This window comes from Venturia canescens, chromosome 2, assembly GCF_019457755.1.
Source record: "Venturia canescens isolate UGA chromosome 2, ASM1945775v1, whole genome shotgun sequence".
Taxonomy (NCBI): Eukaryota; Metazoa; Arthropoda; class Insecta; order Hymenoptera; family Ichneumonidae; genus Venturia; species Venturia canescens.
The window spans coordinates 5,840,064-5,866,830 of record NC_057422.1 but is presented as its reverse complement, the minus strand read 5'-3'; the positions used below and the strand labels follow the sequence as shown (position 1 = coordinate 5,866,830).

Genomic DNA, 26,767 nt, shown 5'->3' with positions numbered 1-26,767 from the left:
CTCGTTGATGAAATCTCCGAAATTATTCAACCGATCCTTACCAAAATTTTACCACATGTTCTTTAAGGAGTTTCGGTACAGGCGACACAATGTTGCCGTGCTAAACAACGCTAAAAACGTAAAAAATTTCAAAAAGTTGAGAATTTTATAAAATTTGGTGAACATATTCTTTAATGCCAAATTCGACAATACAAATTTTTTAAGGTTTTACTTCTACACAGTTAACGAGTAATTGATCACTAAAGTTCACGTGTTTCAAAAGCATAGCGTTTCCACATATATAGGTATACATTCCGGGCATAAGAAATCTGCTTTAATGCGTAATTACTCGATAACTAAGTAGTAGAAAATTCTGAAAAAATTTGTGTTTTCGCGCTTGATGCTGAAAAAACATTATCACCAAATTTGATCAATTTATTAATATTTAGACTTCTGTACCGAAACTCCTTAAGAGTTTAGCTACAGCGCATATTATACAAATTTTAAAATTTTGAGCGAAACTATTTTTTTTTTTTGAAAAATTCTTTTTTGTCATTTTTGAAAAAATCGAAAATCGAATGATATGCGCTACAGCCATTTACCTATTGAATCTAAAACAATTTTTATTTTTTTTCTCCGATCATCCGTTTCAGAGATTTTATCAACAGCGTACACCCGTCTTTTTTTTGGACCTGTCTTTTCCGCCATTTTTCTGTACGAAAACTGAGTGAAATAAATATTTCAAAAATTTTGTGTATTCGAAGAGAGTATTGTTTAGGCCTCACTTTTTATATCCATATTTATAATTTACACCTGTCAAAAAAAAAGATTAGAGTCAAAGTCGACTAAAAATATTTTTTATCGTTTTATTTTCCGAGCCCGTTCCACCCCTTCGACTCTACCCCACTTTTCTAATTCTTCAATTTTCCTGTTTCCACATTCCTGACAGTTGCATCGCGACTTCACGGGGGGGTCAAGGAAAACTGAAAAGCCAACGAAACCTCATTGTGTCCGAATTCCACGTCACCGATTTCAGCAAAAGCTCGGAAAAATTGTCCCCTGCTCGGCGATCGATGTGCGATTCTCAGCTCCATTGGACCGTCTCCCATCGAAGCGAAACCTCACTATAAACCTAAAGACACACAAATGAAATTAAAAAAAAAACAAAAAAAAAACAAATATTATTTCCCTCACAATATTGACATCGTAGCATTCCAATGAATTCAAACTGCAACGAAATTTCAATAAAAATTTTCTCCCTTTTCAGTCCCTCCAAACCCATCGACCAAAACTTGCTCCCTCCTCGTCCACTTTCCATCCCAAATTTTCGGCAAATAAAAGTGAAAAAAAAAAAAACCTCGATAAACGCCATAATGAAAAGCAGTTAAAGATTCTGTAATACGCGTTTGTGGATATGTGCGTGCTTAATTCGCGAACGAGGTCAATACTTAAAAGTGAATGGAGCTTTGGGATCCGCGTGGCGAGAGACGAGGTGGTAAAGCGCGAGAAGAAAAAAGGGAGGGAGAAGCGAGGTATATAGGTACTCTGTGTCACCGTCGAGTATCCGCTCTCCGGGAGATATAATTCGAAATTGCCGTGGTTCAAAGGGCAGGGCCCGACTACTTGAGCGAGTTGACTCTGTCGGTCCTTGGGGTCACGTGCCGCGGCTTCTTGCGCCGTTTCCCCTTCCTCTCTTCCCTACATCTTCTTCTGCTCCTATTTATTGTTATTATTTCTTTTCTCCCCGGCTGGTAAGTTTACATCTTCCTGTATCGCCCTTCCTGCCCTTTATCTCTTCGATGTTACTTCTCCTCGTGTTTTTTGGGCTCGGGAGGAAGTAAAAAAAAATGGCAGACCGCGAGTGTCTCTTGGGGCGATGGTTTATTGACCTATTGAGTTTCGCTGTTGCTCCATCGCATCCAATTTGTCTCCTCCCCCCTGAAAATTAAAATTATCATAAAAATGACGATTTCTACTATCATCAAAATATCCACTGTCCCAATATACGAATGGACTTTCCACCTCATTATTTTACAAGCATTATTACTAAACTGATTATTTATAAGATTAACACAGAATCCCGAGACTCGCTTAAAGTGAAGGAATTCGAGTCGTCCTCCTGGAGAACCGGCGAGGTGACCTCATCGGATGTGACTTTGATTTGCTCAATTCGTTCCAACTTACGCGACCACCGAGAGCACTCGTCGCAGTCGTCGCGCAGGACAGCGCAAGTTTCACACAGAGACGACGACCGCGAGAGAAAGAGTGTAAGAAAAACAAAGATGGACGGAGTGGCAGAGGGCCCGGGGGGGGAGGAGAGAACGCGAAAGGAGAGGAGCGGGAGAACGCGTGCTGGGAAGCTGGAGAGACGCGAGAGATGAGACTCGTTCGCGTGGAAAGGAACCTTGCTACACGATTGCTATCGTCTTTGCCTCATTATTCCATTATAATGGCGTGTGGCGTGTGCCGTACCCATCAGCCCATTCGCCCTGACCGCAAGCTTCTCGCTATCTCTCCCTCTTCCGATCTTTCGCTCCGTTTTAATTTCCCCTCGTTCCACTGGGGCGTCCTCGTTTTATGGCTATCTATCTCTCTTTTATTATCTGTCTATATTTATTGATTCTTATTCATTCTCCCGATACAACATTTACGGCAAGTTCCCGTTTAATTAAATGGTATTTATGGTTATTCGAGATATGGGGACCGGTGGATATGTATATTTCTTAGGTTGCCATATCCTCTCGCGTGCTAGCTCTCTCCTCGCGCACGCTAAGAGGAAAGAAATGATATCATTGTCGCTTTCGCCTAGCGCCACCACTAAATTACCGCTTTTATATTGACCAAACGAAGCGTTCGCTTTTTCGGCAATGCAAATCCTGTCTTTTCGTATCTTCCGATCCATCAAAATCGAATATTCATTCAAATGAGTTACGATTGGAGGATCGAAACGCTCCTTCTTCGACGAACAAACACGTTTCGCTGCGAGCAACTTATGATTTTTCGAAGGCTCGAATTAACGAAATATTCGCAAATAAAGACTCGTGAAAAAGTAAACGCGATGATCGCTTTCTCAAACGGATTTCAAGATAAGCGAGCTGAGTTATTATTGAAACAATGAAAATATTTATTCGAGGACTCGATACTCTCGAGATCAGCAGTTCGTTGGGCAACTTTTCATAGTAATTAAAACTAATTGCCCAATTAGCATGGAATAAAATATAATCATTTTATCATCACCGCATTGTTCGAGCTCGCCCGATAAATTTGAGGTCACGCAGTCAACCTATCCAACCTGAAAATATCCATCGCCGAAAATAATGACTAAAGAATCGCTACCCTGGAGAAAAAATACAATGGAGCTTGCATTCCGGAGCCGCGAATATAATTCACGACCCAGACATCCAATGAAAACGATGCGTCGCGAACACGCGAGATCAGTTTCGTTAGTCACGAGCGAAACGAGATCGAACAAATGTCTGATTAGCAAAATCATCCTGGAAATGCGAATGAACGAAATAAATCGGTTAATCCAATCAGCATTGTTGCTGAAAATCTCATTCTCACGTTTGATATCGACAAAAATCGATTTTATCCAGTTTTAAGGTAGTTCGTGCGCGAAACGATTTTATTAAGGTCTTGAAATTTACACAGAGTCTAAATAAACAGTCGACTGACACTCGTATCAAATTTTAAAGGATTCGTCCTATTGGTTATTAAGGACGGTGGATCGCGACGATACAATGTTGCCATGCTAAACCATGTTAAAAATATTAAGAATTTCAAAACAATAAGAATTTAATAAAATTTGGTAAATCTATTCTTTAAAGATATATAAGACAATATAAATTTTTTTAGATTTTTCTACCGCATAGCTCTCGAGTAATTGAACACTAAAGTTCACGTGTATAAGCATAGAGTTAACATATCCACAGTTATACATCTCGTGCATAAGAACTTGGATTTAACGCTCAATTATTCGATAACCACGTGGTAAAAAAATTTGAAAAAAATTGTATTTGTATACTTGATGCCAAAGAATGTTATCACCAAATTTTATCAAATTCTCATCATTTTGATTTCGTGATCCACCCTCCTTAAGGAGTTTCGGTACAGGCGATACAATGTTGCCATGCTAAACCATGCTAAAAGCATAAAAAATTTCAAAAAGTTCAGAATTTTATAAAATTTGGTCAACATATTCTTTAGTGCCAAATTTGACAATACAAATTTTTTAAGATTTTTCTTCTACACAGTTATCGAGTAATTGATCACTAAAGTTTACGTGTATAAGCATAGCGTTTCCATATATATAGGTATACATTCCGGGCATAAGAAATCTGCTTTAATGCGTAATTACTCGATAACTAAGTAGAAGAAAATTTTGAAAAAATTTGTGTTTTCGCACTCGATGTTGAAGAACATTATCACCAAATTTGATCAATTTCTTAATATTTAGACTTTTGTACCGAAACTCCTTAAGACAAACGTATTTAAGTTCGAAAAAAAACTATGCGTAAAAAATCGTTCATCTTTCCATGTAACGAATGAACGCTTCTCACGAAGTTTATGAAAAGCGTACACAATAACAATGAAGTAGATAATGAGGGTTTGGGAAAAAATTCGAGACGATTATCTTACTAGTAATAAAGATATACTACCTTAAAGATAGAACGAAATGGGTAATGAGCACTGGTATATCTTCACATTTGCTTGTTTCGGCATTTCGTTTCTTTTTGGCTTGGCCCATTCCTGTCCCTTTATTAATACTTTTTTCTCGATTCATTTCCCTTTGTGTTTTTCCTTTGCACTCTGTAATGCGATTTTTGACATGAAAGGCTAAAGTATTTTCGCCAGGAACGAATGAAATTTGGGGTTCGGTCAGTGATGAATCTTCGATTAATTAAGGGCTTGTAATTTCATTCGCCAAAAGATAAGTTATAAAAAATTATTTTTTTAAGTGATTATATCCTTAATTAGGGATTAAAAATCGATCCAATTTAGACACCCATGAAATACGATCCTTCAGACATATGATCTACCTTAAAGATCGAAAATTGTTTCCAAGGATCTAGGGATGGGGGAGTGCGCTGTCAAGGCGTTCGAAAAAATCGATTATTTAAAATTAAATACGTACCACCAAATATTTTCAGATTGTAACGAAATTTTTTTCATCTTAACCGTATATTTTCGTCAATAAACCAACGAAATTTCGAAAAGCCAAAATTTTCTGTCAATTAACTTATTAAAAATCACCCCCCCCCCCCCCCACCTCTCTCTCTCTCTCTCTCCTCGCTTCTTTTTGGAAAGCCGCTTTGAACTTTATTTTCATCACCTTTTAGGTTCGGTTGCAGACAGGACTCGAATAATTGTAGGCGTTTGTAATAATATTTACCGAAAATTAGAAAATATGTTAAAGAAAAGAATACACAAACGTTAACATTAGCGCGATTATTTCCTTGTAATTTTGCGCGAACCACTATATTCCGAAGGAATAAGAAGAAAAAAGTGCGCACGCGGGGAATCGAGTGCAGCGTGTGGTTAAATTTGAAAAAAAAAAAAAAAAAACATGAATAAAACGTTGAACGCATCGATTTATTTTCTCTGTGTACAAATGAGAGCACTAAATAAGCTTGAAACTGTACGATAGTACGAAAAAGCGTGTAGTATGTAATTTGTACTCGAGCGGCAATGGATCGTAACGTATAAGTACGATATAATGTTATGCATGGATATATACAGGAAGGAAAAAAATAAAAGGAGGCACAGGAAGGTGAGGAAAATTATGGTCGCTTAAGCGCTCCAACGCTGTATGAAGAAACAGTAAACAGTTTGAAAATAAACAAAAAAAAAAAAATAAATAAACAAGCGCGCGAGACGAAAGCATACTCGACTGCGAATTGTTCGTGTCGCGCGTAAGTCAGAACGCTCGTCGTGTCTTCTCCGTTCGACGATATCGCATCACGTTATTCAGTACGATACTGCGTGATATGTGGTGACCGGCTGTTTGTTCCGTCTTTCGCGGCGGCATCACCATTCGACTCGGGAAGAGAACACACGATGAGAAAACGAAGCAGAGAGAGAGGAGGCGGAAAAAGAAGGCGATTCAATGTGCGACACCCATCCGAGTCATGGATCCATCGATCGATCGCGCTTATTGGCGGATTCACAAAAATCCGCCATTAGAATCGTTCCATCAGACTCCTCCCATCGATATCGAAATTTTCACATCACCGAATCAATCATTGTTGTTATCATTATTTATTCATTATGTGACAGTTGATGCTGCTATTATTGTATTCGTTAATATTTATGGAGAATAAACATCACAATGGAAAAAAAATTACTTGCCGTTTTGTCCAATCGAGACACTTCCGTTTTGGTTTTTTGTACTGCTTTTTTGGTGCCAACACTTTCACGAAAAACTTTATGAGTTAAAAGAACACGACTTGTAACATGATGGGCAAGAACTGTCTCTTCTTTCGGGTAAAAGAAAGGTATTTTAATTACGAGTAAGCAGGAAACGTTTGATAAAAAAATTGCAATGTTAAAAATACAACAGTTCAAGAATTCCTCACGATGTTAATTTACTAGAGGTTTCTGTAGTAAGTTCACACCTCAGACTGTCGAATTCAATTCATTTTTACTTTTATGTTAATGTATAAATTCCATTTGTATGTAGTTTTAACAGAAATTGAATTGCACCAATTGCACCGACTGTTACTTGGTTAATTGGCTCAATCTGATTGAGCATAGTCAAAAAAAGTGTCCTAGAGAGTTATTTTATTAACCCTAATTTTCATACCACGCATACCTCGGATATTGCTTATTATTTTTCACAGTAACAAAAAGATAAATTTTTCTTTATGAGATGAAAGTTTTTCAACAATGAGGTTCAATATTGACCATGAATATCGTAATGTACCCACCGAACTAAACTGTCATTTCAATGATTTTTATCGAATAGTAATATGGAAATTTGCCACAGAGGGCAGACAAATCCAACGATGGTGCAGCGCCTCTGGCGACAACTTTGGGAATTAAGAGGTGCGACGACTGACACACTTTGGAGCTGTTCTTCGATCCCGTATCCCCACGGTCCACGTGGAACAACCACGAATCGCAACTGCTGTCAGAGCACAATCGAAACATAAATACTTTGCTTGTCTTAACGTTAAAAAGTTGATTTAATTACAACGAAAGACGCGAATCATTACAAAATACCGCGTTTATGTTTGTTGAACAAGCATACCGTGTGTCCTCAGCAATGTCTACAATGGAAATTCAGTCGAGCAGACGATAAAATTACAAACTCCGATCAAGAACACACCAGAAATGTCACGATCGAGATTTCAGCTAATATTCCAAAGGAGGACAAATAGCAGCATATTCTCGGATAAAATTGTGTAATTAATTGGTGTATCCACACCAGAAAAAGAATCATCATGTATTTTCTACGGACAACATTTATCCTCAGTTCCTTATTGATGATCGAAGCATCAAAAAAATATCAAAAAAAAGATTTGATTGCTCTACGAGAAGAGGTACGTTCGATGTTCGATCATGCATATTCGAGTTATTTGAAGTATGCTTATCCTTACGATGAATTGAGATCGTTGAGTTGTGACGGTTTTGACACTTGGGGTAGTTTTTCATTGACACTGATCGATGCTCTCGACACACTTGCAATAATGGGAAATTATACGGAATTTCGTCGAGTAGCAGAACTTATAAGTTCGAGGGTGAACTTCGAAGCTAATATAAATGTTTCGGTTTTTGAGACGAATATAAGAGTCGTGGGTGGATTATTGAGTGCTCATCTGTTATCGAGGAAGGCTGGAATACGACTGGAGCCAGGATGGCCGTGTAATGGTCCATTGTTGAGGTTAGCAGAGGACATGGCAAAACGACTGTTAGCTGCTTTCGATACACCCACAGGAATGCCTTATGGAACAGTAAATTTGAAATACGGAGTTCCAGAGGGTGAAACAAGTATCACTTGTACGGCAGGCATAGGAACTTTTCTTCTAGAATTTGGTACTCTTTCGAGACTCACCGGCGATCCACTGTACGAAGAAGTAGCGATGAACGCCGTAAAAGCTTTGCATTATCATAGATCCAACATCGGTCTAGTTGGCAATCACGTTGACGTTTTAACCGGACGCTGGACTGCTCAAGATTCAGGAATCGGAGCTGGGGTCGATTCTTACTTTGAATATCTAGCTAAAGGCACACTACTCCTTCAGGATCCTCTTCTTGCAGGCATATTTCACGAGCACAAAACTGCTATTGAGAAATACATAAGACGAGAAGATTGGCATCTCTGGGTTTCCATGAACGAGGGTCAAGTAACTCTGCCGGTGTTTCAGTCACTGGACGCTTACTGGCCCGGTGTATTGAGTCTCTTTGGCGAGATCGACGACGCTATGAAGTTTTTACATAATTATCATCGTGTGTGGAAACAATTTGGCTTTACACCAGAATTCTACAACATTGCTCAATCCGAAGCAGGCACCAACAGAGAAGGGTACCCTCTACGCCCTGAACTCATAGAATCTGTGATGTATCTCTACAGAGCAACTGGCGATCCCTATCTTGTACAAGTTGGTGTTGATGTTCTGAGGAGTCTCCAACACAGCGCCAAAACAACTTGCGGCTATGCAACAATAAACGATGTGAGGGATCATCGCAAGGCAGACAGGATGGAATCTTTCTTCCTTGCTGAAACCACCAAGTACCTTTATCTTCTTTTTGATCCTGAAAATTTCATTCACAATAACGGTCAGCATGGTGAAGTTATTGAGACGCAATGGGGCGAGTGCGTAGTTGATGCTGGTGGTTATGTTTTCAATACCGAAGCTCATCCGCTAGATCCCGGTGCTTTGAGTTGTTGTCAACCTGAGAAAAGTTTATTCCCAGAAAAACGATCGAGCTTACAAAAATTCGTCACGGAACTGAAAGAAGAGGAAAAGAGCCAAGACTCGGATGTCTCTCAGGAGAATCCTGTACCTCGTGACCCCATGGACAAAAGTCAGTTCATCGAAATGCTTAAATTATCTCAGATCCGCGAAAATTCTGTCAACGAAGAGAAGGAAGAGAAAAGCGTAAACGTCGACCCAGACCAGGACGTAACTGTTGAAACCAACCCCGAAGATGACGACACTGCAACCGTGAACGATACCGTGGAAAACGACGACTTCGTTATGCGCGTCATATCACCACCCAATGTCGTTTACAAAGCTGACGATAGTGAAGTTCTCGAAATTATTCAAGACGACCATTCCAGGAGCAAACAATATGCCGAAGATAATAATTCACAAAACGAATCTAAAACTATCAAAGATATTCCTCATCCAAAGAAAGTTAAATTCGAGCCTCAAGCTTTGCTCGAAAAAATTCGACGGATTAATCTTTACCCTACGAATTTAACGAGAATCGTCGGTCATCAGTCATTGGCATGTCAGTCGCAACCATTTCTTCAACGTATGTCGATAGTCGGAGAGTTCTTTTAATTATCTTTAATTATCTCCTCAACTTTGTTCTGCTATCGTTCTACGATGATATGGCTGTGAAATTGGATATCTCCTTCAATTGTACAAAAAATATTTTAATAAAGGATATAAAATAGTTTTTATCGAACTTCTAATGAACCTTGTCAAAATTGCGATTATATTATTTATCTTGATTATCTTTTGATTCATATTTTATCATCGATGCACCGCGTCAAAGCAGGCCACCAATCTTCTGGATACACGTTCCTAAAATTTCGATATGTTGAAAAGCAGCAACGCTTTACGTGAGGTATTGAAAGTATACGTTTCTCGAGATAAAGCGACTTCCCCCTCACTTTTGAACTTCAATTGTCGGAAAAACATCCGAGTCATCAAGGAAATGGAACCTTCCGATCAATAACTACGTCAAACAGGTGCACTTGGTAAATAATTTTGACTAAAAAGTTACTGCTCACGGTGATTTTCGATGTTTCAGAACGGCGATTTTCAATATTTATTATTTCTTCAAGTATTAATATCACAATATCCAAAAATGCTCTCATACAATCATAATCGTCAAAATATACGAAATCAGGTATCCATTTTCTTTCGTTTTTATTTCAATTTTTTCTAAAATCCAAATGCAACATCAACCGTAAGAAAAAGATATTGGAGAGTATGCAAAATTTCATCCCCTAAAAACTAATTTCACACCAACAACTAAGTAATGAAAATATACGAAAGTCCCAAAGAATATGTATCCACGAAAATCTACACATTCAAAGCATCGTATACAAAACAAAAACCTGCAATTCTACGTTTTGAGTCGTCGAGTTTGGATGTAATTCAATTTTTTTTATTTACGACTTTCCGTGTACATAACCAAATATCAAACAAAAATTCTTGAATAGGACAACTAAAAGTTATAATGGCTTTCAGACTGATTGTATTACGCTGAAAAAATGTCTTTATTAGTCATATAATCAAGGTGTTAAGAGTACAAATTTTCATTTATACCTATACACAGATAGTGACATACGATAATCAACCGACCAGATGTGTTCAGAAGAATGGAAACATTGGCAATGACACGAATGTGTGCATATTTTTTCATAATGATAAAAGGATAATAAGTCTTGTAAATATAGGAGCGCATATTATATTTTTGATCGACGCATATGTCGCGCACGTAACTCCCCACTGATTGTGAGTAACTCCACCTGTCAATGTGTATCGTGCGCCGCCTCACGTGCGAACGCGAGTGCACTCGCGCACCAACAAAACAATCTGTCGTCTCTCTCGATTTCGCGTTAAAATTATCCGCCATCCAGTATTCAGTCTCGAACGGAACGGCGCGCGAGCTCGGTCGATTATTAAAAAAAAAAAAGGTGGTGGACGAGTCGTCCAGTGTTAACGCACTGTTTCGACAGCACACGTAACGTGTTCGGGCTGTCATCGTCTTTCAAATGAGTTCCAGCGGTAAAGGGCCCTCGAATTATCAGCGATTCGACGATGAATCCAATCCGAATTATCGAACGGATACATCTTACGGTACTAGTCCGAGTGAGTTTTTTGAAATTTCCGTCTTCCGAATCGTTATACCTCGAAAATAATACTCCGACATAGATACATATGTAATAAGTGTAAAAAATAACAAAACAAATAGCGGTGACACACAATGATTTCCGTAAGGTGAATGTTTTTTATTTTCTCGTTCGATCGACACCTGAAGCTTGTCGGGAGTCGGAATGAACCGCGACTTTATCTAAAATGTTATTCGACCTTATTTAACAACAACAACAAAATTATTAGCGACAAAAAGCATTACATTCCATATACTGAAAAATCTCCTTCGTTCAAGCCATCCCTTTAGCTTTTGTTTTTTATCTCGTCAATGTTCTATATTCCCGATGTCTTTTGCTGTTTCCTCCTATATATGATTTCATGTCAAAATAATGTATATATCTGTAGCGATTAGCAATCGATATGTATTCTTTACGATCGTTAATTAGATTGACATGAAATAATTGTAGTGATACCTGTACACCAAGAATGTAAAATCTTTTTTTCTGTTCTTTCCTCATATTGAATGTCTCTCTTCCCTTTTTAAATTTTATTTTACTTTTTTTCCTCACTGTGAATATATTTTTTATTTCAATACAATTGCCATGCCAGCTGAGAATCTCTTATCTCTATAATATTAAATCATACTCACAAGGAGGGACAAGGTGCAGCTGGAAATGTTCTAACAGTTCATGGAATTTCCTTTCGCTATATATCATGACTCATATTTGTACATACGACACAGATATATTTTTATGTGGGCATACATGGAACGATGTACAACAAGAACAAAAATAATACACCGGGAACAATTAATGCCTTATTAAAATTTTTGTATTTTATAAAATAACTTTTTTTCCAACTCTACAAGCTTTAAATTGTGATAATTCCAAGTTACAAAATCATTGGTTCGATAGTAATTGCGCTATTGCAGACTATCTAGCTGCCCTGAAGAGAAAAATGACTAAAAATGTTTATCGCCAATTCAGTGATAATTCAATTAAAATGGTACTGTTGTTGCTCAAGATGACAAGTGGTAATTCGCTAATGCTGTAGATAACGCTTAACTACCACAGTCCCTCTGGCATGCTTCTAATTTTTTTCTAGAATATGGATCTATGTTGTCTTGCGCTTTCTCAGACAGTCATTCGAGAATGTCACCTCGCGAAGGCGTTGTCCCCAACGAGTTGAGTCACAGATCAACTTCACGGGGGAGACCACCTGGCGAAGGAAATGATCCTGATGCCCAGTCAGAGACGGCGGCTTTCGCCAGACAATCTACCATGCTGGATGCAGATTTGCATTGGGAAATGAATTACCACGAAGCTGCTATCTTTTTAGAGGTAAGCAAACGCTTTTAATTTTTTTTGTTCTGCATGAGAACAATTCAAAGAAACGGGAATGTCAATAACTCAATATTATTGATGTTTTTTGATTACCAGTGTGTTGGCAATGTGTTAAAAATGGTTCCTCACTTGTCAATAATTACTCAGAAATATTTACAATCTTTTGATCGGTACAAAATTCAAAAGATCCAAAAACTAATTGAAAAATTGTATGGTATAAATTGAATTCATCTGTTATTTATTGGCATTTACCCCAATTGCAGGAAGGTCGTAACAACGAGAAATTCGATTCACATCCTCGTCATCCGGACGATTTGCCAGCATATTTGTTGGTTCACAACAGCTGGTACTATGGACTTGATTTGTTTACATCTCTGCTCCTCTTGGCATTGGCTTTCGTCGAAGAACCAGCAGTACCACTTTTTCAAGTGATTACCTTTCATCATCGAAGAGCTCTAAAATCATTCAAATGTTCAGCCATCGAAGATGATGAATCCAAACAAAAATCAATGAATTTGAAATTAAAAAAAAATTTAACTTCAAGTTTTCTTGGTCCAGATCTTCGAGGTTTTCAACTCGCCATATTTATCTAACGACTCCATAATATAAAAAGGATCATTGATCGTTTTTAGAACTTAAAAGCAGTATTTCAATCGATTAATTTATTAAAAATTTCAATATAACAAATTTTCAAATAAAATTATAGACTGAAATAAATATACACTTATTATCAGGTACCAGTCTGGGCTCATGGTTCTATCGAACTTTTAGCTCTAACAACAATTGGAATCGAGTTAGCGTTCAAGCTGCGTTGGATTGGTTGGGGAACGATACTGAAACACAAACGAACGATGCTGAAGGTACAAAAAACACTTTTTCATCACGACACTGCCAAATTTTGCTGGTTAAGAGGACATACACTCGTATATGTACAAAACAAATCCTCCTCGGATCATTATTTCTTCATTATGCAACCACTTATAACTGTATGAGAAACGACCATAAAGGTTTCCATTTGAACCAGACTAATCCAGCACAAAGCAGATTAACTGGTTGCATGTATATAATGATCCATTGCTCCAAATAAAATGTTCAAGGGAACACATGTGTCGAGCTCGCATTGGCACATATTTTACCTCAAGAAAAATATGGTGTTTGTTTTCAAATCATCAATTTTTACATTTTATAATAAATACTCACAATACTTCACGAAATACAAGATTAAAGTTCAAATTATTATTCATATCTTCACACTTTACTCATGAATTTCTCAGATTTTTAAATTATTCCCATTTTTTGCTTATTTGGCACGCAATTTGACTGATTTGACACGTCACTCGTCTGAGTAATCTAATATCGTACTGAGAAGTTTTTTTTTTTAATTCTAAACATAATTTTCCACTTTCCGACAGCTAAAAAAAGTTTTTCAAAGGTACTCGTGAATCATGAATAAATTTGTAACGTAAAATGTTTTCATTGCAGTGCATAACATTGGCGATAATGTTCGTCGAAGCGACCACAGTCCTCGTTCGTCAATCATCGCATTTCCGAGTGACAAGAGCACTCAGACCAATATTTCTCGTCGATACGAAATACTGTGGTGGGGTCAGAAGATTCATACGACAAATATTGCAAACTCTACCACCGATTTTGGATATGTTGTGCCTTCTATTATTCTTGATTATGACCTACATGGTACTTGGTTACTACATGTTCTCTCAGACTAACAGAAATTTTGCTACGCTGCAGGACAGCTTCGTTAGTCTGTTTGTTTTACTTACAACAGCAAAGTAAGTCTTCAAAATGAATTCTTAAAATATTATTCCTGCAGTTTCTCGAATAGGCATTTTTCAAGAAATAATCTAAATGAGTCATACTTCGATGATCCTGCTACTTTTCTATCTTGAAACCAGCCGAATTTTCACAAATGTTTAGCAAACCGCTGATTTCTCAAACATTCGTAGAACGAAATGATCATTTAAATGCCATATTTACTGAATTCAAGAGCGAAAGATCGAAATTATATTTTTCATAATTTTATTGCTTTTTTGGCAGTTTTCCAGACGTTATGATGCCATCGTTTTCGAGAAGCAAATGGTACGCGATCTATTTCGTATCCTATCTGAGCACAATGCTATATGTCATGATGAATCTCATGCTGGCCGTTGTCAACGAAACTTTCACCTCGGCGGAACGTGACAAATTTAAAAAATTATATCTCCATAAGAGGCGAGCCTGCCAACACGCTTTCAAGCTTCTTGTATCCAAACAGAGCCCTGATAGAATGAGATTTCGTCAATTCGAGGGTCTTATGCGATACTATGCACCTCAAAAAGGTAAATCTTTTAAATTTCTCATTTATTACACTTTCTTGGTAAAAAAAATGATAACGCATCGAAAGAATAAATGAACACAATCAGTGAAAATGAAGATTGCTATAGTCCTGAAAATAATTTTTCCCATTTACTTCCCATCGCGATCTTCCATTTGTACGTTCTCGAAAAAATAATCGATCGTTGAATGAGAGACACGACAAACTCGATATTCACTTACGGTTATATCAACATCCGAAATATTTTGACTAACCATCGTGGCATCGAATATCTCTCGTGGACGTTCGAACATGACTCTGCGTCTCGAAGACGCTAATATAATATTTCGTCATTATGTGATAACAAAAAGTTATGCACGAATGACCTGATTACAGCACTACAGCTTGTTCTGAAGACGTTATATAATTGTGTTATGGGTATACATTTTCAATTCATAATTTGTTTGATTAAAAGGTGTTGAAATTCTTTTATGCATATTCAACGTCTATCAGCTCTTCAACAGAAATATTTGACTAGATATTTTTAGTTTGTTATTGAGGTAAAGCATTCAAAGAGGCCATTCTTAAAAATTTCTCATATTACACATATTTTTGTATTCGAAAAGTGTTGAATTTTTTTTCGTGAGTTTTCCACAACTTTGTCACTTCGTATTTCGGAGCATAACGGTAAGATAAGATCAATAGACTGCCTTTTTTTACGCTTCGTGTTCCATGTTAAAATAATGAGGGAAGGAAAAAAATTTTTGTGATAAAAAAAATCGCCTTCATTCGTTGAAAAATCCTGAATGGATCTCCAGCTACTGAACTATTTATAGATTAACTGATGCTTCATTTTATTACGCAATTAATGTGTAAATATATGAGTGGGCGTAGAAAAGAAGGAGTACATAATTGTTTTCTATTTTAAATTGCAGCAACTCTGGACATCGTCTTAATGTTTCGACACATGAACGCATCCGGCACTGGATCACTGAGCTGTGACGAGTTTCTCAGTGTTTATGACGTTACGACACTCCAATGGGAACCACAGTATTCAAGTGTACCTTGGTATCACACAGCTTGGAAACCATTGCAAATGCTCTGCAACGGAGCAAACTCTTGTATAATGTCGCCCTACTTTGAGCCAATTGTTTGTGAGTAGTGAGAAAAACGATTGACCAGTGAGCAATCTTGAACAATTTTAGCTCTCACATTTTTTCAATGGATAATCATTGCGTTATCGACCCGAATCAGTTTGCAATTTTGAATTTAGACACGTAGTCACTAGTGCGATTCATCGGTTGAACAAATAGAAAGTAAAATTTCTAAAGGGAGTTTCGGCAATTGAAAAAATGTCTAACCCAAATGGGCTATCTTTCTCTGGGAACAGATGCCCTCATTATCGGCAACGGAATTATGATGTTGGATGGGCTTATGCAGCGTGCAGCTTCCCTCGAGGAATCTGCACGAATATTTGCTGCTAGCTGGGATACTTTATTGTTCGGAGGACGTGAGTACACTCTTTGTTTTTTTTTTTATCCGGACTTTATATGAAAATTCTTTCCTGCACTTCAGATGAAGTGCACAACCATAATAAAAGAAACGACCGAACAGAATGAAAATATGCAACGATTGTGATTTTTCAGTATTCGTGACGGAAGCACTCATAAAAGTTCTTGGACTTGGAATGAGGCGTTATTTGAGTTCAGGCTGGAACCTATTTGATTTGGGAGCATCGATAATGTCACTCGTGGGAGCCTGTGGTCTTATGCTCTTCCCGAGTGCAACGTTCTTTGTTGTCTTTAGACCTTTGAGAATGTTGAGGTTATTCAAAGTGAAGAAACGTTATCGCGACGTGTTCGGTACATTGGTGATATTGTCCCCTCTCATGTGCTCTACCGCGATTGTCATGTTAATATTGTACTATTTCTTCGCTATTATCGGCATGGAAATGTTCGCCGGATACGATATGCGTAATTGTTGCCAGTACGTAAGCAAAGCAGAATGCATACACTGAGATACAAAGTTGAAGTTTTGTCCTTTAAATGCAACAAAATTCTTCACTTATTTTCCTATATTTATCGCACTCAGGCGCGTACAAACTTTGATACAGATTTTTGTTTTTTGAGACAAAGAAATTGGAGGAGGGTCGAACATTTTTGTTGCATTGTGAACCGAAACGAAATTCCATTGTTTATGTCCAGGCTTTAACCAACTTCCTATTCTTTCTTATACAGAAATACAACTGTCGAAGAATTCTACAAATATTCCGTCAACAGGAGTACAACTTTGGGATATTACTATCTCAATACTTTTGACAATTTGATGGCGAGTGGAATGACACTTTTCGAACTGACTGTCGTCAACAATTGGTTCATACTGATGAACGCGTACGCGTTTACTGTCGGTCTCTACAGTCGTGTATTTTTCATGACTTTTTATCTCGTAACGATGATCGTTTTAACGATCGTCGTGTCGAGCTTCTTGGAGGCTTTCAGATTCAGAATACAATATAAACGTTCAACATCCAAGCGCGATGGTGTGTTATCGTAGGAATTTTTCTTCTTCCATTGTCCTTCATTCCTCATTTTCTAATCACGTTTTTATTCGTTCTGATAGAGGAGAAAATGCTGCACGAAGAAGTCGAATTGAGATGGGACGAATTACAAGCGATCGTACAAGATTTTCAACTCTTGGAACATTTGCGGTCGAATTTGGTCGTTGGCGTAAGTAATTCGTTGTAAAACGAGTAATCACACCCTTGGAAACATATCGCTGAACGAATATTCGTTTGGTGAATTTTTTCGATAATCATAACGCGAAATCTTTCGTCTATTCAGGGAACTGCCGCGTTCATTGGTTCACGACCTCGGACACGAGAAGTGCTCCAGAGACGAATGTATACGAATGAGATATCCGAGTGGGTGGCAGAAGTCAAGTTGGAGGAGTTGCAAGGTGCTTCTAGATCGGTGAGCAGTTTCGACGAAGTTGGAATCGAAGACGGGGATTTGGAACCCGAACAGATAATATTGAGAAGAGATAGCACAGTGCATCTTCGTAACGGAGTTACGACTAGTCCTATGTAACAAAATAACTCAGAATTCTATCATTATGGTAATTATTTTTATCGTCTCGAATACCCGTTGATAACGGTATTGAGGTTGGCTCCGTTGAAACCAAACGAGAAACAGCAATTTCGAGCTGTACCGTGAAAGTGGTACGAAAACGATAGGAATTCTGACTACAGGAAATTCGAAAGGAAAAATTAGTTGCATCTGAAATACGCAATCGTTGAGGTCACCATTGTTTTATATACACGACTAACAAATGTGGTCGTAACTAGAGATTCGACGGAGTGACAGAAAGATAAAGAGAGAAACAAAGATAAAACCGTATTAGAATATCACTAAGCGATATAAATGATTAATATTATTTCAATCTTTGTCCCGCAATGGAGCAAAGTCTTGAAATATATTTTATACTGCTGAATTTAAAGATACTTTGTACGTAAATAGAAAGTTTATTATTTATTTTACGTTTTCATCGACACTGAGACGCTCTTTAAGATATTGTCAATTGTCGTTAATCATTATTTAATAAGCGGATCTTTTTTTGACACGCACTTGACAGCACGGTGCGCACACGTCATACATGAAAAAAAATATACCAATATTCCTAGCGTCAATTTCGAACGTGTGCAACTAACAAATAAAAAATTGATAACGACGAGGGAAAATTATGAATCACCAGTGAACGGGTGTATCGTTGATTTGTTTCCGTAAATTCAACGTACGGAATATGTTGCAAGTGTTTAAACCGTTCAAAATCATTTGTGTACATAATCATTTTTGGTCGCGGATAACCATTTCTTTAAATGTCATATATTCCGTTTTGTTTTTCTTTTGTAAATAATGTTCGGTTTTTGTATACAGTATTTTTTAGTATGCGAGAGTTTCTTACTGCAAATTCATTCCAAACTGAGAAAAATAGCACATACAAAGATGAGGCTAATACCGATTTTTATAGTAGGATTATGGATTATCACTTGAAAGTAGAAAGTAGAAAGAATACGACGAGATGAAGAATTAAGGAAGTACGATCATGAAACTAAACCCAAGACTCTGATTGGAAATTCTTTCGTGATTCGGACGAATATTCTGTACGCCTGTTGCCACGACGTGGGTTCCATCGCCGCTCTTGTTTATCCGTAATAAAATTGTAAAAGAATTTTGAACCATCGAACGGTCGCGTGTAATGTCTCATGCGATCGGCGAACCTAATCTTACTTTTCTCGGACTCTCAAGTCACTGAGAATCCAATTCGTCAGTTTCATTTTTCTAAACTGATCATTTACCACGATTGTTTTAATACCCGAGACAACAAAGCCAAAAAATATAAATATTCGACACGAATCAGTATGGCTTCGAGCATTTTTTACTCAAGCTCTTTCTCGAGCCCGAGGAAAAGGTCGTACTTCTTTAATAAAGTCACACTGACCCCGTCGTTCAAGGATTCCTTGTTTTTGACTCACCAGCGTTAAGCAAGGACCATGCATAGGTCGAACGGTTTAGGAGACTATATCGACACTGATGTATTTGAATGAAAACATATTGTACCAGCTATACTCAGAGAAAAATTCAATAAAAGAGAATACGTGTGATGTTTTGAAGCCAATTACGATTACTCAGATCTTTTTATGACATTCAAAAGATGAAAGTAATGGTTCGTGAAGCACGATTCATCCTTAAATTTCTTGATTTCCAGCTCGCGATAAAAAATTGTTGAATATTCGTCGTCGTAAGAGTGAATATAATGAAGTCTGATAACAATTTTCAACGGTAGTTGAAAATAAAAGTAATTGAAATAATTCCTCAACGAATAATACCACTTTTAATCGTTTCTCCATCACCACAACAACATTCCAATCATGTTTCATGTATTTTAACACCTACACCTCCCAAAGTAACGAGAGTCACGGGATATCCGTTGGCAGTGAGTTTCGTCGTTATACTGGTTATGGTTTCGGTTGGTGTATCCGGCAGCAACAAAATATAAGCGTAACCACCGCCCCCTGCTCCGGTCAGTTTACCCGCGAGACCATAATTTTTAGCCTCCGCACAAATAGTGTCCAACGATTGATGCGAGACTTGACAGGTCGCCAATAATCCATGATTCACTTCGATCATTACCTGTGTGGCGTAATATGGCAATACTTAAATCACTATATACTTCGATTTTTTATTTTGATCTGCTAAGAATGGGGGACAAAAATATGAAACCATCAGATTTGAAGCTGAAACATCGGTTTTATCAGTAATAATAATTGTAACCATTCACCGCAGTAGAATGTGACTGAAAAAAATATCCTTCGAATCTCAAAACATTAAATTTGTTCTCTAGACGCGACCTTTTTGGGATTTGCCAAAAACTTTAAAGCCATGCATCAAAAATCATTTCACATGAAAAAAAAATAGACGGTTGGCGTTGAAAGCACTCCGAAAAAGTGAGTTTTTTTTCTTATGCATTCGAACGATGCCAACGTTCGAGTTAATTTTTCATTAAAACATTGCTCGGTATTTATGATGTAAAGAAGTATAAGCGATGCTTACCATCAATTCCTTATAAGCTGAGTATAAAGATTCGTCGGTGCTATCCGGTGTCGTTTGAATATTTTTCAAAACCTCGATAGCTTTTTTGGCGACGTAATCCATAGAATCGAGAATGGGTAAAAAAATCATTGGATATTTTTCTTTGAGGGTGAAAAATTTTTCTACCAAAGCCTTCGTGCTTCTCTGCACCCTCGTGTCAACGAGCAACGCGCGCATACTTTTAACACCGGGTATTTGTTTGAGAGGCTCACCGCGCCGAAATTCAATAACGGAGCCAAAAGTCGAAATGGAGTTATCCAGACCGGATGGATTTCCGTGCATTATTTTTTCGCCATTAAGGGCGTATCTCGATATAGTCTCCAATTGTTGTTCATCCATGAGGGTCGTCTGATTTTTCTGCTTGTGCGACCAGTGAATAAACGCAGTTGCAAGACAAACTGAAAACGATGCTGAACTACCGAGACCGGCTCCGATGGTCAAAGCGGTATCCAAAACCATTTGGAAGGGTCTCAGCTCTATAGATTCAAATTGTGATATCGACACTAGCAAGTAGAAAACTCCCTCGAGAGCGAACTTTTGTTGGAAATTCGTGTAACCGATTTTCTCCACAAATTTAGCCACGTAATTGTGAAAAGTTTCGTGCCCATCGGACAATTTTGAACACGCCTCGGTGTAAAAACGTTCCCGAATTTGTTTAACCGAGACATTCACGTACAAACCGATTTTTGGCATTGACAACACAGCGTACTCGCAATCCTCCGGCAATTCTTTGAAATCCAACGTCGTACGTATATCCACACTCGCGGCAACGGCCGTTTTACCGTACACGACTGCGTGCTCACCGTGGAGAATGATTTTTCCCGGCGCGGAAACTCGAAATTCTGTCATTGCACTAGTTTTTTTTCTTCTTTTTCCTCAGCAAAGCTGCGTTCGAAAATGTGGCCGAATTTTTCTTCGAGCTCGATCAGAAGAAATGAGGAAAACAAATCAAACCGTGCGTGGATAAATTTTTTTATGCAATCATTCATTTCATTGTTTTAAAAATCATGGACTTTCTCGCGTTGTTTTTCGATATCGGGAGCGAAGATGAATGTAGAAAAAAATCTCGGATTTTTCAAGCTTGTTGCTTTTTCCACTGTTCCGCAGTTAAAGTTTTCTGCGAGAATGCATGGATTTCCTTCAGCTCCTCCTCAAGAATCGCGTTCACGAGCCTGCAAATCATACGATGTTTTTAAACTTTATCATTTATTTTATTCATACGCGAGTAAAAATCATAAAAATAGTATTTCTCGATTGTGTGTGTGAGTTTTGATAAACACTTTTTTATCGCTCAAAAGAGTGCAACGTCTCGGGTTCTCGCTTTGTTCAATTTTATTTCAACTCCACATTTTTTTAAATCTCACATTGAAATTCATATTTGCTGCTCTTCAATCCTACTCCTCGCTAATAAATTAGATTCCTTTATATTTTTAAACAGCCTGATACAGTCCAAGGTTGAAACTAAATTTAGAAAAGCATCAAAACCAATATTATTTCGAGGAGAGAACAAATTATTAATAAAAATGGCTCGCCTGTGTCGTTGCAACAGCGGTTTTCCTTCGAACTTATCAGAAACAATGAGCACTGAAAATTTGGCACCGCACCCGTCGCTCTGATCTTCGACTTCCTGTAACAAACGTATACGAAGGCGTTCGCTAATTAAGAATTTTAACATGAACCGTTTACTTTGAAACGGAATTGAGAGCGTTCCGTTATCCTTCTATTTTCTTACAAGTCTAGAATGTAACTCGTTTGAAAACTCGCGAGACCGCTAGTGAAAGCAGGATAAGAATAGAGGAGATAGGGCAAATATATTCAAACGCTTGAAAATAATTTAAATATTTTATTCAGAAGTTGAAGGATAAAAAGAATGAAAGAATAAGTTGAAAAGAAACTCTTTTTTCTTCTTCTTTTTTTTTCACCTTATATAAAAAGTGATACAAGATCCGTTTCAACCATCAACAGTTCAACGCAATGTATAACTTGACACGACTAGACCTTCTCTCACTCTCAAAATTCCATTAATCACGCGATATTTACGTTATACAATATTCATATCAGCCTATGACGCTCTTCGACTATTTGCTGGAACCAAATTTCCAAGGAAAAAGTCTCTACTTGTTCCAACAATAAGTTTCACATCCACTTTATAAACGGTCATGACAAACGTCAAAACAAATTTATATCGAAATTTCGATAAAAACTACATGACTAATGTCGCATCGTTAAGGACGTATGAGAAATCGAATCGTTTCTGAAACCATGTTTTTCCATTCAAAGTCTTGATTTAATTTTACGTGAAAAAAAAAAAAAAAAAAAAAAATTGTATTTTTTCTTAATTCGATGATAAATTTGATCGAATGAAAAAATGGCTACTACGATCTATGGAATGAAAAATACATTTTGGCTTGGATAATGATATTTTTGCTACTAGATAGAACGAAAGGCTATCGGTACAATTTTTATGTTTAACATCGTGATTATCCATCTCATACATCCCTAAGAGCATTTTTTGAGCTTTAGACGTAATGTCGTAGATTAAAATCAGTTTGGTTATTATATTGCAGGGAGACGATGATTACTTGTGCAAAAAATTGTAATAAATTATGCTACGAGATACATGATGTAAATATCTAATGTTTCGTTAACGATGGGCTACAATTTGGCATACAAATTTTCGTGAATTATTTCAAAAAGTTTGTTCTTAGGTAGAATGCTGATGAAGCATTGGTTCAGTGGTTAGACGAACAAGCGAAGAAGGTTAACAACAGTTTAACGATTGTTTTATGGTACTGAAGTTTGCAGCTTTGACACGCGACCCAATAATCACCTTTTATCCCGTGCCACAGAATTGATTTGTACTAATGTCGAATTTGGGGCAGGAGAGACATTAAAAATGGAGGAAAAATTGACGAATTTTATAGATCATTAGTTACGTTCAAAAAATGCAAACTTCGATGACACAGTTTTTGAGCTACGTTTCGTCGAAACTTTTAAACAATCACAACACACGTTCAACAATTTTTTAATAAACGTCGCTACAAATCGATCGTTTGAATATCGACTAAAATGAGTTATTGAAAATGTACCACTGCACCGACTCTGATCGATGGTTTCGAATGAATATTGATCTATCGTATTCACGTAACGATTATTCCACTTTTCGTGACACAACAGCACGTTCGTTAAAACCAAGGAACGCACTTTGTACGTAAACCTTTTGAACTTGACGAATTTTCAATGGGACTTTGATTTACCGGAATGTTTTTGCAAACCGTAGATTTGCTTGTAATTGAAATAGACGAAGAATCCGACGAAGTGTATACAGGAATAAATCGAGATGAGAAGAGCAAATAAATCGGGATAAATGTGCGGTGGAGTGAGGACAATACTGGCTATGGAGAGAAATAGAGCTCCAATGAGAGACAAATAGAAAGTTGTTATTTTAAGAACTGACAAGTACAACAATATTTTGGTCGTTAAGAAATCTTTCCCGAGAAAATGTTGAAATTTATCGTAAAGACGATGCGGCCATCCTCTCGAGTCAGCGAACCGCGTTCTACCGCTCTGTTTAATCCGGAATTTTCTTTGACTCAGCTGAGTGTCTCGATGCATTTTCGTTTTACTTTTACCAACGGTTTCTTTGTCTCTGATAGTTGAATTTGATAGTTCTTTGGCCCACATTATATAGACTGCAACAGCGTAGAAGAAACTGAGAGAAAAATAGGCCAAAACGAGATCATCTTTGATGAGCAATGGTAACATACTAAAAGTTGATATTGTTAGGAACCAAAAACAGGGCAACGGATCACGATGGAAATACATGACGACTGGAATGGCTACGAGAAGAATGGATTTTTCGTGTACTTGGAAAGAGAAAAGGTAAAAACCCAATGAGCAATTTATAAGAGAAAGGACGAATCTTTCTTTGTGTGGTTTGAGATAAAGATTCAAGCAACTGGGTAGGATGGAAAGCATCGTCGCGACCAAGCACAAACGAGCGAGTTGAATGTTCGATAAGCTATTACGAATTTTGTAAAATACATTCACTGCGCACCATACGTTGGAAACTTTGTCTTCAAACACTCCACGATCCAATGGAAAGAGCCTGGTAAGAACATCTTTGAAAACTTCCCATTTTTGGATAAAAGGCGTCCAAATGACGATGACAGTGAGTATAACCGTGAGAGAAACGCAGATGAGGGAACGAATGCAGGATAAGAGAGATTTTCTCTTGCCTGGTGTATTGTTGCCAAGAATATAGAAAAAAAATGGTAGAGCATGATAGAGTTCCATTTGCTTGTAATTTAACGCAAGGACGAAAAGGAGAGACGACATGATCGTGTAATTCCGCAGAATTAGAGCTACAGCGCTTATGAAAAGTCCCAAAGAGATGGAGTTGTACTGGAAATGGCCATGGTCGATGAGAATTATTCCTGGATAAATGAGAGCCGTTGACAGAATATAATCATCCTTTTTCAGGCCGAATATATTGCTCGATTCGCCTCGAGCCAGTGTTCCTTCATGGACCGTTGCTTTGCGCACAAAGTAAACTAGAGCAGGAATGTATAAAAGGACATCTGCCGCTATGACGGACAGTCTCATGAAGTACTTGTGATCTTGGGATTCATAGCCACGCGATTGGTACAACTCGACCCATTGAGGATCCATTTTATCAGCCACATGTCCCATGACGAAGCTGTGATAAGCCGTCAATGGCGGATAGTCCAAGCCCCAGTATAGAAGATCATTGTCGCTACTATTGGTGTACCAACGTTGTATCGGCAAGTTCTTTGTTATTTCTTGCCAATGACGTTGAGCTTCGTAGTCTCCGTACATCGGTGGTTTTCCTTGACCACTGTAAGGATGGTACGTTACGCACCATCTTAACATAACAGCAATCCCCACAATCGCAAACGTTCGCACTTTTTCACCCATGATTTTGCTCCAAATTGAAACACTTTAGTGAACAAATATGCGATACCCCTCGTGTTTTGTTATCCTCGATACTCCTTAAATGTTCCGTGGTTAAAACACGTTTATATCGCTCGGTGCATAGCGAGAGAGCAATCACGCTGGAAAACGTCCGTGTTTATGTACAATTTTTGACATTTTTTTGTTGTACAATAAAAAGAGGCTGGTCAAAATCCCCATTGACGTTTAGTACGTTTTACAGTTTTTAAAAAGAAAAACGGCATCATAATTATACTACCAGGATCTGGTTTTCGTGGGTCTACTATTACCCTATGTTAAAAATTTAGTGACATTACAATAAGCATTTATAGCGATATTAATAAGTTCTATTAGGAATTAATGTAATATTTATTTAGCTGATCAACATTTTGTTCTGTAATCCCAACAGGAGTAAAAATGATTAATGAGCTCAAATTATTTTACTTCGTTAATGATGACTGGTAAATTTATTTACAGTGAAATTACAACACTCAATATACGTACCGAGACGCCAATAGGGACTTTTGCAAGAAACAACGAGAGTTTAAGCACGAAGTATTCTGTTATCACTTCAAAAACTTGTTCGGTGTATGAAGGTTAGCGTAAAAATGTGCCGATACCGTTATTCAATAGACGCCAATGGGGAGTTTGTATGTTTATGAATTAGGTAAACAGGTCATGGGAAAGAAGAAAAGTTCAATGTTTTACTCACAACGTGGGATGCTTCCAGCTCTTGGAGCAATTTTTGTTTAATGTAATCTTCGGTATATGGCATATTCGTAGTCTTATTTCGTATTTCTATTTTACTTTTTTCAAATATTATATTTGATATTATAACGATCGTTTTAAATTGGAAAGAAATCTTCACCAAAGTCCTTTCTTTTTATATAACGGAAGCTTTCGGCTTACCACCTACAGGACAATATTGTTCAATATATATATTTTGATGATGCTGTTCAAGCGGTTCTCCGACTCCGAAACAATAGCGGAGATAGAGACGCGCGCGAATTGCCGAATACGTGGATGCCATGCGCAAGACGTTCCGGTGACCCGGTAACGGTGACTACCGTAACCGCGTAGAAGAATGGTGGTTGCTTCCCATTTTTCTTTGTATGCAATTCCAAATTGCACTCAAACGTATATTTTATTCTCAGCTGACTTAGATATAGTAAATAATATTCAAAATATAGAAAAAATTTAGAGTTTCTCGCTCACGCATGGGTTAAGTAACGACGCTTGCAACATTTTTCAACTTATAGCTCATAGCCTTCATGAAGTAGGTTAAATGTTCTTTCAACGAAAAAAACTGTAATGATGATTTTTGTTGATGATGAGTTTTGTTGACTTTTTCAATAAGTTTGAATCATTAGAATAAAAATAATTAGAAACGTGATGTAAGATGCAAAATAAAAATTATAAATAAATGTTTTAAAACATTTGTTAAAAATGGATCAGTTATAAATGCATTATGTCATTTGG

General features: G+C 37.5%; 4 protein-coding genes and 1 long non-coding RNA gene across 7 annotated transcripts; 2 read left to right on the top strand and 3 right to left on the bottom strand.

Moving 5' to 3' along the window:
• Nucleotides 1-831: 831 nt before the first annotated feature.
• LOC122407121 (uncharacterized) lies at nt 832-5,217 on the bottom strand. The gene is made up of 4 exons (XR_006260147.1): nt 5,114-5,217; nt 4,638-4,788; nt 1,524-1,917; nt 832-1,111 (listed from the first exon to the last, which is right to left on the bottom strand). It is a non-coding gene; the product is annotated as an uncharacterized lncRNA (long non-coding RNA).
• Nucleotides 5,218-7,059: 1,842 nt separating this feature from the next.
• Nucleotides 7,060-9,606, top strand: Edem1 (ER degradation-enhancing alpha-mannosidase-like protein 2). The gene has a single exon (XM_043413116.1). The coding sequence runs from the start codon at nt 7,422-7,424 to the stop codon at nt 9,486-9,488; it is 2,067 nt and encodes a 688-aa protein (XP_043269051.1). The 5' UTR covers nt 7,060-7,421; the 3' UTR covers nt 9,489-9,606.
• A 1,168-nt stretch (nt 9,607-10,774) lies between these two features.
• On the top strand, nt 10,775-19,361 carry LOC122407114 (two pore calcium channel protein 1-like). 2 transcript variants are annotated; one of them, XM_043413114.1, is made up of 12 exons: nt 10,775-11,030; nt 12,138-12,373; nt 12,640-12,804; nt 13,111-13,236; nt 13,859-14,166; nt 14,432-14,712; nt 15,623-15,841; nt 16,078-16,197; nt 16,334-16,673; nt 16,925-17,226; nt 17,307-17,413; nt 17,528-19,361. In XM_043413114.1, the coding sequence occupies exons 1-12, from the start codon at nt 10,934-10,936 to the stop codon at nt 17,771-17,773; spliced, it is 2,547 nt and encodes an 848-aa protein (XP_043269049.1). In that variant the 5' UTR covers nt 10,775-10,933; the 3' UTR covers nt 17,774-19,361. The 2 variants fall into 2 exon arrangements, with proteins under 2 accessions (XP_043269049.1, XP_043269050.1); XM_043413115.1 differs by having other exon boundaries at nt 10,776-11,030; nt 12,171-12,373.
• A 193-nt stretch (nt 19,362-19,554) lies between these two features.
• Mvk (Mevalonate kinase) lies at nt 19,555-21,191 on the bottom strand. The gene is made up of 2 exons (XM_043413119.1): nt 20,297-21,191; nt 19,555-19,876 (listed from the first exon to the last, which is right to left on the bottom strand). The coding sequence occupies exons 1-2, from the start codon at nt 21,182-21,184 to the stop codon at nt 19,613-19,615; spliced, it is 1,152 nt and encodes a 383-aa protein (XP_043269054.1). The 5' UTR covers nt 21,185-21,191; the 3' UTR covers nt 19,555-19,612.
• Nucleotides 21,192-21,291: 100 nt separating this feature from the next.
• Nucleotides 21,292-26,699, bottom strand: LOC122407116 (bolA-like protein 2). Of its 2 annotated transcripts, XM_043413118.1 has the most exons (3): nt 26,001-26,683; nt 21,868-21,962; nt 21,292-21,507 (listed from the first exon to the last, which is right to left on the bottom strand). In XM_043413118.1, the coding sequence occupies exons 1-3, from the start codon at nt 26,061-26,063 to the stop codon at nt 21,411-21,413; spliced, it is 255 nt and encodes an 84-aa protein (XP_043269053.1). In that variant the 5' UTR covers nt 26,064-26,683; the 3' UTR covers nt 21,292-21,410. The 2 variants fall into 2 exon arrangements, with proteins under 2 accessions (XP_043269053.1, XP_043269052.1); XM_043413117.1 differs by lacking the exons at nt 21,292-21,507; nt 21,868-21,962 and adding an exon at nt 22,164-25,410 and having other exon boundaries at nt 26,001-26,699.
• Between the last annotated feature and the right edge of the window lie 68 nt (nt 26,700-26,767).

Coding starts and splice junctions, on each gene's coding strand:
- Edem1 (XM_043413116.1), top strand. CDS start 7,422: ATGTATTTTCTACGGACAACATTTATCCTCAGTTCCTTATTGATGATC.
- LOC122407114 (XM_043413114.1), top strand. CDS start 10,934: ATGAGTTCCAGCGGTAAAGGGCCCTCGAATTATCAGCGATTCGACGAT. Junction 14,167..14,431: donor GTTTTACTTACAACAGCAAA/GTAAGTCTTCAA, acceptor CTTTTTTGGCAG/TTTTCCAGACGTTATGATGC. Junction 14,713..15,622: donor ATACTATGCACCTCAAAAAG/GTAAATCTTTTA, acceptor TTTAAATTGCAG/CAACTCTGGACATCGTCTTA.
- Mvk (XM_043413119.1), bottom strand. CDS start 21,184: ATGACAGAATTTCGAGTTTCCGCGCCGGGAAAAATCATTCTCCACGGT. Junction 19,877..20,296: donor CAGCTTATAAGGAATTGATG/GTAAGCATCGCT, acceptor TACGCCACACAG/GTAATGATCGAAGTGAATCA.
- LOC122407116 (XM_043413117.1), bottom strand. CDS start 25,273: ATGGGTGAAAAAGTGCGAACGTTTGCGATTGTGGGGATTGCTGTTATG.